At 35.1% G+C, this 11,156-nt stretch overlaps 2 protein-coding genes across 2 annotated transcripts; both read left to right on the top strand.

Annotated features, from left to right (window-relative positions):
• Positions 1-2,312: 2,312 nt before the first annotated feature.
• Positions 2,313-4,261, top strand: LOC135116732 (uncharacterized). Its single transcript, XM_064034192.1, has 4 exons — positions 2,313-2,365; positions 2,439-2,765; positions 3,039-3,205; positions 3,290-4,261. The coding sequence occupies exons 1-4, from the start codon at positions 2,354-2,356 to the stop codon at positions 4,140-4,142; spliced, it is 1,359 nt and encodes a 452-aa protein (XP_063890262.1). The 5' UTR covers positions 2,313-2,353; the 3' UTR covers positions 4,143-4,261.
• A 5,413-nt stretch (positions 4,262-9,674) lies between these two features.
• On the top strand, positions 9,675-10,655 carry LOC110375279 (cuticle protein 7). The gene is made up of 4 exons (XM_049847370.2): positions 9,675-9,718; positions 9,892-10,143; positions 10,223-10,389; positions 10,476-10,655. Exons 1-4 carry the CDS (start codon positions 9,707-9,709, stop codon positions 10,552-10,554), a joined length of 510 nt encoding a protein of 169 aa, XP_049703327.1. The 5' UTR covers positions 9,675-9,706; the 3' UTR covers positions 10,555-10,655.
• Positions 10,656-11,156: the final 501 nt, after the last annotated feature.

Raw genomic sequence — 11,156 nt, 5'->3', positions numbered from 1 at the left:
AATGAAGGTACACGTGTAAAGATTTAACTAAGAGATAGGAATATAGGTACATACTATAATTATATGTCAAAAATATGGCTATTGTATGTCGCTCTATTCTTTATCGCCCTTAACTAGAATAAAGAGAATAACCAAGTGATTCTGAATAGAACAATACACAATAATTATTCGAGAAAATCTTACTAGAATGTCTACCTACATAATTACTATGAATTTCTAAAAGACTTTATATCCTATCGTACTGAATCTAAACTTCTTCCAAACTGAATTCCGCTTAACAGGATACATGCCTTGATGACTTAGTGACTTCAAACCAGGGTGTGATCTCACGTCTACAACCCAGCTTCATGTATGGCAGTTTGCCCACGACTTCGTTCTCGTGGAATAGTGGTAATTTTTTTTTTGGCCAATGGATGGTGCTATGTGTCCGTAATATTTTTATTTTTTTTAACAAAAACTGTCCTAAGTCCTTTCTCATGTTCCAAACTATGTCTGTGACAAATTTCTCACAAATCGGTTCAGTTTAGGCGTGAAGAAAAGACAGACAGACGGACAGACAGAGTTACTTTCACATTTTTTATATTAGTTAGGAACAACTGTTCTGACTTCCGGCTATTCATATCGATCGTCTGAGAACTACGATTTGCAAAGGAGAACAAAAAACGCAGAGGACTTTCGTCAGGACTCATATATCTAAAGCAGTCATTACTAACGAAGCTTGGCCTTATTCATTAACAGAAGTGGCTGTTACTTAGACACCAGAAGTTTTAGCATATTTTTAATATGTAAGATAAACTTGTTTCCGAAGATTTTTGACTTCATTCAATGTTATGATCATGATTTTGGTTGAAGGAGTGCTATCCCACAACAACATCGTCGTTAATTGGATTGGCTGCAATCGACTCCGTTAGCGATATGGAACAGTGCAAACACATAATAATAAATATGCAAGCAACTGAGGAGCATTTGGATTACTAACAGTCGCAAAACTTGATGGTTAGCAAGTTTCGTTCAAGACTCATGTCTGACAATATTATTTAATTAAATAATTTTATCTACCTCTACATCACACTTTTAGACTATCTGAAACATAAATTAACCTCATGATGATGCCGCTAATTAGAGAACAATAGCGTATATGTACGCACCGGCATGCAAGGGGTTAAATAACAACGTAACTATTTTTATTTTAAAATATTTTGTACTTGCAACAATAAGATAACAGCATCGTACACGCAGTCATCTGGAAATGTAACTCAATCTAAAACTAAAATGGGACTCAATGAATATCGATCCATTAAATTAATTTTATAACAATTCAAATAACACTGGTCTACAGCATTCATGACCCAACAAAGGTGAAATAAATAAAAATTCTTGTATAATATTTGATACGTAATCGAAGTCCAGTACATAAATTGCACTAGTACGTCGGGATTCCTTACGTATCAAATTAATTAATTAATTCAGATCAGTTTAATAACGACCTATGAAATCATGAATCACAGACGCCTGACAGATAAATAAAGCAACGATACAGTGTTGAACAATTGCTACCTAATTCACTGTAGGCGTTTTCATAATTACGTACCGTTAATTGTTAGTAAGTAATATAGTGATTTCAGGAACAGTTTGTCACCTTCAAAAATAATTAAGCATTACCTAATCTTAGGAACGTATTCAATATTCATGTATATTTAGTAAATAATTATGGTGTACCTAAGTAGTACAATCGTATGTATCTAAGACAGCTCATAAGCCAATTAAACATGTTTATGTATGAAATTTGATGATAAATTGTATTAATCGTTACAGTACCTATGTACTATCTAAGCACATAGACAAACAATACAAACAATGGGAGAAATTGTGCCGTAGAAAACAATTAACAATATGTTTACGCAAATCCCAAATATAGTGTTCACATTAGTAGGCTCAAGAATAAGAACTAACGACCATGCAGACAAATTTGAATAAATGAAACATTTCCCATCATGAATAATCGCCCAGCTGGATGCAACTAACAGTTCTTGGAATAAAGAAATAGCAAGCAGTTCCCCGTGCTATTTCATAACTTACGCTTTGCCTGGACCAGTTGAAACAAAAACTACGGTCACGATAAATTAGCAATGTTTTGTCCACCCACGTGTGCGGAATACAGTTCAAAAATTACAGAGTCTGCGTAAAATCTTCATTAACATATTAATTGTTTGCTCCTATTCATCCAGTCTACGACATTGATGGTTTGTTTCGGTATTACCGAACAGAATATTTTTAGACAAACAATGAAGCTCTTATAAGCGCAGCTTCATTCTCAAAAATATCAGTAGTCTTCCATCGATCACCAGGAAAGATGATTGTTAAAGTAAGTACATATTTATACTGCCTTCTATTGTGTCTCTTAATATCGATCAATAAAATATAAGTTTGTGTTTCAGGCGGTCGTGGTGACAATAATATTTAGCATCGGTATATTGAGCGCAGTTAATGGTGCTTCGTATTCCAATGTCTATGTAGAGCGTGACATAGCCCCTAGGGGATATTATCGATATGGTGCTCCCTACACATCATTAGCAGATCCGAGAATATCTCAAATCACTTCACTACCTGCCATAACAGAATATGGTGCTCCTTGTGGGTCACCTTGTGTATTTCCTGCCCAAGCTGTTTCACCTGTGGTGGCTCCCGTGAACCCTAGTCCAAATGTAATAGCTTACAGTGCTCCGGTACCAAGTGTACCCGTTTTAGTAACTCCACCTAAAGAGGTAAGATAGTAAGCGTGAGCGCGCGTACTTCGAACTTTTAGTCGGCCGATAGTTTATTTGGACTCATGAATCAGTATGAAGATGAATGGATGTACACACGTAACAATGATCAGGTATTTGTTCGGTATCAGACCGACTAAAAACTTTGATTGAATTAACGATTTTTTCCTACGGACCGACAGTCAGCCAACTAAAAGTTTGTAGTGTGCGCTCTAAGTGTACCATATTATACTTTTTGATACAAATATACATACTCGTGTATTTCTTCATCAGGCTGCCAACGGGTATGAATATTCTTACGCTGTATATGATGAGAACACAGGCGATCACAAGGCGCAACGTGAACTTAGCGATGGCTCAGTTGTAAGAGGAGAATACTCTTTTATTCAGCCCGACGGTTACGTTAGAGAAGTGCAGTATGTAGCTGACGATATTTCTGGGTAGGTATATGTTTTTTCTAAGCTTTGTATTTACTAACTAGCATACATATGCATGAGATATTAAGAGTAATTTATTTTAAACAGGTTCAATGCGGTAGTTAAGAATTTCTTGCCTGCCACCGTGGAAGTCAAAAAGAAAATTGAACCAGTTGTGAAAATCGAATCATCTCCGCCATTGAATTTTGACTGTCATGAAATCAAAAGCGAGTCCATTAAGCAAGGTTCAAATAAAAACTCGGAAGCAATTACTGAACAGTTATTGAAAATTCATGAAAACTTGCATAAAGAAATATCTAAAGAGGTATCCGCTGAAAATAGTAAAGAGACAACTAATGAACATGACATCCAAGCCGTGTCAGAGGTAGAATCAAAAGCCAACTCTAATGAAAAAAGTGCGGAAGTTAATTCAAAAGAACAAATACATTCCAAAGAAGATTCTGGGGAAAAAACTGAAAACAAGTCAAAGGAAGTGCCCGAAACAAAACCCGAATCTACCGAAGAACAATCTACCGATGTATCCGGAGAAAAATCAAAAGAAAAACTACAGTCAGAACCGGAACATTCCAAAGAAGAATCTGGTGAGAATTCTAAAGAAGAAAATTCACCTTCCAAGGAGTCTGCACCAAAATCTGATGAAAAAGACGACAGCGCTTCAAAACCTGCCTCCAATGAATCTACAGAGGAGTCTGTATCTAAAGAATCGAAAGAAGAACTGAAAGAAAAACCTAAGAAAAAAGCTACCGAAGAAAAATCCAGTGAAAATGGTAAGAATAAGGAAACTTTTGAATTACTCAAGCCCCCACAAGAAGGAGTCGTGCCGTATCATGACATTATCAGGTGTATTCAAGCAGCTATGAGGAGGTCTTATGGAGTACCATCCGCCATTAACGAGGACCACTCACCCTTAACATATATAGTCTTAAACAAACCATGCTAACACAGCGATTTAATGTTAAATGTCTAGTCGATAACGATGTTCTTGTTTTTTGTTATAATCTCAATAAACTTAAGGCTCAACTTTATTTATTCAAAAGCATAAATAAACAAATCCAGCAAACAACATGCCCTGTGTTTTTGTTTATATCGCTTCACGGGGAATTATATACGGTCCATGCTGTAACTAAAACAGCGCCTATAAAAAGTACCAGTAATAATATCCAATGATACCTAAAAAATGAACCAAAACAGTAAAAGTATATTTAAACAAACATATAACAGTACAAATGTCACACTTGTATTATTACGTACAACATAAACTTAAATAGATTAACTAAAAAACAAGCAAAAAACAAATGACGTATAAAAAGTATGTAGAGTGCATTAAACTCAAATTATGACACGCATTCCAAAGCAACTACCGTTGCATAAGAGTAATAGTCTTATCTCTATGGGTTTCACTGCTTATCTCGAACTTTATCTCCATATTCCATAAAGGGAAAAGCTGACACAGTAATTTAGATTCAATGCCATTATTTCCTCAGCCTAGAAATGGTACAAGACAGTTAGTGTCTATTTAATTACTTATTTCATGACAGGGCAGAGATTGATGATTAAGTGGTGTCTTAATAGGTACGAAATTACTTAACGTCAAGTATTAATATAATAAAGTATAAATCGTGTGTCCCTAATGTGCTAGAAACGGTCACTCACTGTTGAATTAGTGGTCCGTCGTGAATACTTTGAGTACCAAACATTGGTCACGGTGTCTGACATTCATATCACATTATTATCTCATTTATTGGTATCTCTATTTTGTTTCAAGTAATGGTTTAACCTCGCTATCGATATTATACTGATATCCTTTCAAAATTCACACCGAAAAACTTAATAAGAGAAGCAACAAGCTTCTGATTCAGTTTGAATTAAGCTTTGCAAACGTTGTATCGGTTACAATCTGCGGCAGTACGGCAGTATTACACGTAGAATGGATGTATCAACCAAAAGGTAGTGTCGTCATAATTATGTAATACGTCAGGGAAAACCTGTTTGAACTTATGTGGTTTTATCACATCATACGGCTTAGCAGAATTTTGTCACGAACTATTGTAATTTTTTTGGAACTTATTATAGCACAGGTCCAAATATGTTCAACTACATAATAGATACATTAGGAAAATATACGCAACAAGCCATATTTAATCACAGGGTACCTAACTAAACACAAGATAATTTGGCTATTAGCCAATAGATACATATCTTGTCGAACCTTTTAAGTCCGCTTTTAATTTAGATCGATAATAATCGCCCAATTGCTTTTGTTAGCAAATACTTGTTATTAAATATGTCCAATGACCTTGAAAATATTTAGTAATGACAGCTAATATGAACAACGCAAATTAGAAATGTTCATGGTCTAATTACATATTTGAATTTGTATTATAAATGTTTGCAATATTAATTATAATGAGGGTGTAATAGGCTGAAATATTCTAGCAGAAACTTGTTAGTAAGTAATATAGTGACCAACTCTTGCAACTTGAATGTATTTATTTCACAAATGGTTGTAAAGTTCTAAGGCGCAGAACTTTTAACACCGATTAGTGTGTGTCATGTTCTTTATAAATCTAGTACTTTTATTAGCCAATTTACGTAGTCGTTAATTTTAAATAGACAAATTGTAGCATACCTACCGATATCGCGATCGAATTCGCGATAGTTAAATTTTATAACGATGAAAGAATTTAAATTCGTATCTCGATCGTCAATTTTACTTTTTATGTAGAACGATAAATTATTTACCTTATTCATCCGACAGACCAGACAGACATAGAACGAGTAACGCGATCCTTTATTTCCAACTATGTTATTTTATTCGTGATCCTGTTCTTCCTTAACCAACTTTAAAATAGTATTAAACATACATTTAAAACTCGCATATCGCAAGCGTCTAGCGCTATATGACAGCAGCCACCTCAGCTTTCTATTAATTGAATCATTCATATTAAACAGTCCACCGGCTAATTAGCAATGACAGGCTTTGATTGAAATCAAGAACTCATTGCTAAATTCACTAAGCAAAACAAACACAACCATGATTATTATGCACAATACGGAACCACAGAATCATTGAAAATTACAGGCTATAAACAGAAACATTTACTTGAAGTTAATAATGTAATCGTTATTATTACGGCTACGTTCGAATGCCTGCCCCTGAGCGAGCTGCATTTACATTGATACCAAATCTTTAGACAAAAGCAAAGTCATACAAATAAAAGTGATCTTAATCTTAATATTGATGTAAACAACGTAAGGTCTTTCTATCAAACCTGACCCACATAAAAGTCTCGTGTATTAATGGAGAGTGTAGGCCGCGATCGAATGACCAATCTATCAAATAACAAATGACACGAACTCAAAATAGCTTGGTCAATGAAACATTATGAAACCTCTTGTATAAAGAATTCTATTGTTTAAGTAACACATTTTATTTATGTATATTGCTACTATGAATTTTAAATGCGCATAAATTAAACGTTTGCACAAATCAAGAGTAAATATGTCGAGTATTTTTAGACGCTCTTTTATTTTGTTACTAGCAACGTGTATAAACTTTTACCGACTTTTAAATGTCCTTGAATGCCCTAAGGACCGATATCCTTAATTAAAAAGTAATTGAAGCGGAACAGAAAGATAAGTGCTTGATCCATGTAATGAAAGACTTAAGTTCAGGAACCAAACTATTAAGATAGGCTAGACTTTTTCACAATTTCCCTTGTGTTACAATTTTATACATTCTGCCCTTTTCATCCGGTCGGTTGATCGTTGGTAAGGTTCTCAGCAAGAGTTCTGTTCTTTCTTCTTTCTGTTCTGTTTTTTGTACGGAGTATTCTTAGCAACTTATTCTACTTGAAGGTATACGTTGATTTCAGCTCAAATTCAGCAGAAACAGCTTACATCTCTGCGCAAGCCATGACATACAAATAGAAAAATATATGCCAGAATATGCCTTAAGTAAGATGCAGAGATAGCGACGAAAAAATACCTAGTTTCCGCTCGATGAAGGCTTGACTTTTCTGATATTCATGTAGGTATGTATAACAAGACTAATCTCATTGTCTTGATGTTCAACCGGACTCGCGTTCCGATCGCGATAACGATCTGTTTGCGGAAGCTTAATGTGTTACGAGACGGAATGAGATGTTATGTTATGGCTGGTAAGCATGTGTGTTCAATTGAATTTTACGCCATCTTATTATGTTAAGGTTCTCAACAATATATTACAGCTTAGTTATTTCTCACGATGTTATTCGCTTTCCGAGATAATTGCGTTCCGTACTCCGGAAAAATAGAATGCTTTCTATTTAGTGTTCTTACCCTATCATATTCCTACCCTATTCCCAATTTATTTGGAGTTGGTACAATCTACAAATTACAGTTAAATAAATACCTACTATGAAAATACGAAGAAAGCTGCCTATTCAAGTGTTGAATTAAATATTTCGAAATCGAGCTTTCGAGTCACAAGGCGGACCTTCCGCCTACAAAACCGATACAATACCAGTGGGTTCTGAAGTAACTAATACAACTTACGCACGTAATCTCATTGAGATTTATTGCAGATAGAGCAGTTTATTCGCTGGGCTATACCCGGAATTTCCTGGTCTGAAGGCTGCGAGACTCCGGTTTGGTAATTAGATCTAGGTCACCAGGAGACTATAGTACGATATGGCACCTGAATTTTTTGACTGGGACTACTTCTCAAAAATATAAGTCTTATTGCCATTGACTCGCCAAGAAGAAGAAAGAAGACTGTGATATTTTTTCTAATGGCTTAAATAAAAGATTGTACCTTATTGGGTAAGTGTATAACCCCCATCTTTTACCCCGGACATAAAGGTCCCTTTTTACATTCTTCTACTTAGCTTTTTTCTTTAATCGTAAATAAGCATCAAGGAAATACTTTATCATTGAAATTCATATTTTATTTCTGGAAATGACCTTTGTTTTTCAACCGCCCCAAGTGCTATAGATAACATGCGTGACGCATAACTCGTCACATATTCACATACGTTCGTTAGTAAACCGTTGACGTCAAATACAAGCTTGTTTGACTAGAACCACGTGCTGGGAAATACCTCCTGAGAGAGCCTGAATAATGGTATTCATTATTGAAATTATGCATGATTTATATTTTCCCAATTTATCTTCAAATTATACGAAGCATTGTTTGGGTAATATACCCTCAAATAGCACTAGAGATTGGAGTCAACAAAAATGTTGATATAGCAAGTTTAAGTAACTGAAGAAAAAACAAAGTTAAAATTGTTTGATATATTGAGAGCTACGCTGCTACTGAAAGACGCATGCTAACCCAAACAGGCAGACACGTCAAACTTATAACAAGCCATCTTTTGTGTTAGAAATAAAAACAATGAGATAATAAAGCGTCTTCTAGAGACAATCATGTTCACAATTTATTAATAGTAAGTAATAGTGTAGTGCAGTAAATATATCGATGTGAAAACAACATGACCCTGAAAAGACAGTTTCAAAACATCAATAGAATGATAATTGATTAATTATTTTAAACAGTGTTTTATCAACATTAAGTAAGAGACATTTTACATAACCTATATACATACATTCCTACAGCATTCGAACAAACCGCTTTCAAAATCTTGAAACATGACTACATGCCAAACTAGAATTGCAAAAACCGATCTAGTTACGCAGTTTATTATAATTTATGTATTAGATATAACAAATAGATTACTAACTATTGTCGACAGACATACCACATTATAATGATTTGATCAAAACATGAAATAACCCACGTATGTGACTGAAACAAAAAACAATCAAGAATTCAAATGGATAATAACAAAAATGTAGGAAATTGTAGAAATAAACTGATAGCATGGTATGAGTTCAAAATTTTAAATAACTTATTAGATCGAGTAATAAGTTAATATACATATTCACATAAAATAAAATGTGTTGAGAAATTTTATTTATAAAAAACATTTTATGTAGCTAAAACTTATAATATGCATATAAATATTTTGGTTAATGGAATAATTAAATCAATATAAGCAATTTTTAAATTGGATATAAAAACAAACGTTTTTTTTTCTTCCTCTTTGTATTATTTTAATGACAATTAGTTAAAGAGTATAAACCAAAAAGCATCTTAAGTATTCAGCTCACAAGATTTGCCAATCCGTAAAGCGAATCAGTAAATCACATCACAATGATTGATAATTCACGATTTTGATATTATAAATAGTTCATAGAGCCACTGGTACATTATCGGAATAATTAACAATAGACGCCTACGTATTAATTAATGTAGATCCGGACACAAATCAATGCGTACGTATTAGTCTCGTATTGTAGGAACTGCGACCTTGATACATGTCAAAGTTATAGAGTCAAGGTGCGCGCGCATTTCTCCTCCCCACCGCGCCGGCGCACGCGCCGCCCGCGTTCTATAAAACCATACAGCAGGACCATTGACATTAATCAACTTTTGATTCTTACAATCTAAACACACCAAAAATGTTCAGCAAAGTGAGTTGCTACAATTATTCAAATAATATTCATTAGAAAATGAATAGAAATAAAATATATATATAGTACTCCATTTTTTTAGTAAAATTAAAGGACTAAAAATAAAATAAAAGTTAAAAAAATATTTTCTTTATAAAATCACATTTAAAAATATTCCAACTTCACTTTTCCAGATCGTAGCCTTCGGCGCCCTCTTGGCTGCTGCCAACGCTGGTCTCTTGGGACATGGCCACGCTGTGTCTTCTCAGAGCATCATCCGTCATGACGAGAGCCATGCTGCTCCCCTTCACTACGCGGCTGCTCCCGTAGCTCACTACGCCGCTCCCATCGCTCACATTGCCGCTGCTCCCGTCGCTCACTACGCCGCCGCTCCCGTAGCGCACTACGCCGCCCCCGTAGCCCACTACGACGGACACGACACCTACGTAAGCTTACCTATAGCACAAGTTAAAATGGTATGTCATTGAGAAATTTCGAATTCTTAAACGTTTCTTTAAATTGCAGGCTCACCCCAAATACGACTACTCTTACTCCGTGGCTGACCCTCACACCGGTGACCACAAGTCCCAGCACGAGAGCCGCGACGGAGACGCCGTGCACGGATACTACTCTCTGGTGCAGCCTGATGGCTCCGTGCGCAAGGTCGAGTACACCGCTGACGACCACCATGGGTGAGTTAGGAAAAAAGCCTTTGATAAAAAAATGATTTTCTTTCACCTAAAGTTATTTTAGAGCTAACGATTTTTTTTCTTTCTAGTTTCAACGCTGTGGTGCACAACTCCGCCCCCGCCGTCCACCCCGCCCCCGCTCCCGCCCACGGCTACCATCATTACTGAACGTTCCTAATTGAGTGATTGTTAATGAATGTTTGACCTGCAACCTACCTATTTATATTTTTGTATGAATGTGAAATGATGACTATAAAATATAACTGAAAAAATTATTTCTTTCTTTCAATTACTAAATAACCTACTAGAAAATAACCTAATATAAAATCTTGAATGCTACAAATGTAGCAAAAAATCTTGAATGCTACAAATGTAGCATTCAAGATTTTTTGAGGAAACAAAAAATGCATGTAACAATAAAAAATAAAATATGTAGGCACAATTTACAAATACTTATAACTTCCTTTATGTCCATTTCAAACTTGAAATACTAAATTATCGCATTTAGGTATATTACCTCATGAAGAAAATAAGTTAGCATAACAAACCCACTGCTCTCTAGGACGCTATTACGTAGCTGTGTAGGTACAAAGTAGAATTCCTACATAATTATGACATAATCTAAATATCCCAATCTTTAACTGACTGTTATCAACCTACGTACAGTTACGTTAATGCTGTTATCCTACGTAAATTCCATTCACAACAACAGGAACAGTGGGCTGGTAATTTCACTGGTTTCATACTTTTAAAATTGTGGGACAATTCCA

This window comes from Helicoverpa armigera, chromosome 4, assembly GCF_030705265.1.
Source record: "Helicoverpa armigera isolate CAAS_96S chromosome 4, ASM3070526v1, whole genome shotgun sequence".
NCBI lineage: Eukaryota > Metazoa > Arthropoda > Insecta > Lepidoptera > Noctuidae > Helicoverpa > Helicoverpa armigera.
Note: the sequence above shows the minus strand (reverse complement) of the source record. Positions and strands in the feature narration are given on the sequence as shown.

Excerpts from the sequence above, each read along its gene's own strand:
- LOC110375279 (XM_049847370.2), top strand. Across the intron at positions 10,144-10,222 it reads ACGACGGACACGACACCTAC|GCTCACCCCAAATACGACTA; the intron begins GTAAGCTTACCT and ends TTTAAATTGCAG. Across the intron at positions 10,390-10,475 it reads ACCGCTGACGACCACCATGG|TTTCAACGCTGTGGTGCACA; the intron begins GTGAGTTAGGAA and ends TTTTCTTTCTAG.
- LOC135116732 (XM_064034192.1), top strand. Across the intron at positions 2,766-3,038 it reads TAGTAACTCCACCTAAAGAG|GCTGCCAACGGGTATGAATA; the intron begins GTAAGATAGTAA and ends TTTCTTCATCAG. Across the intron at positions 3,206-3,289 it reads GTAGCTGACGATATTTCTGG|GTTCAATGCGGTAGTTAAGA; the intron begins GTAGGTATATGT and ends TATTTTAAACAG.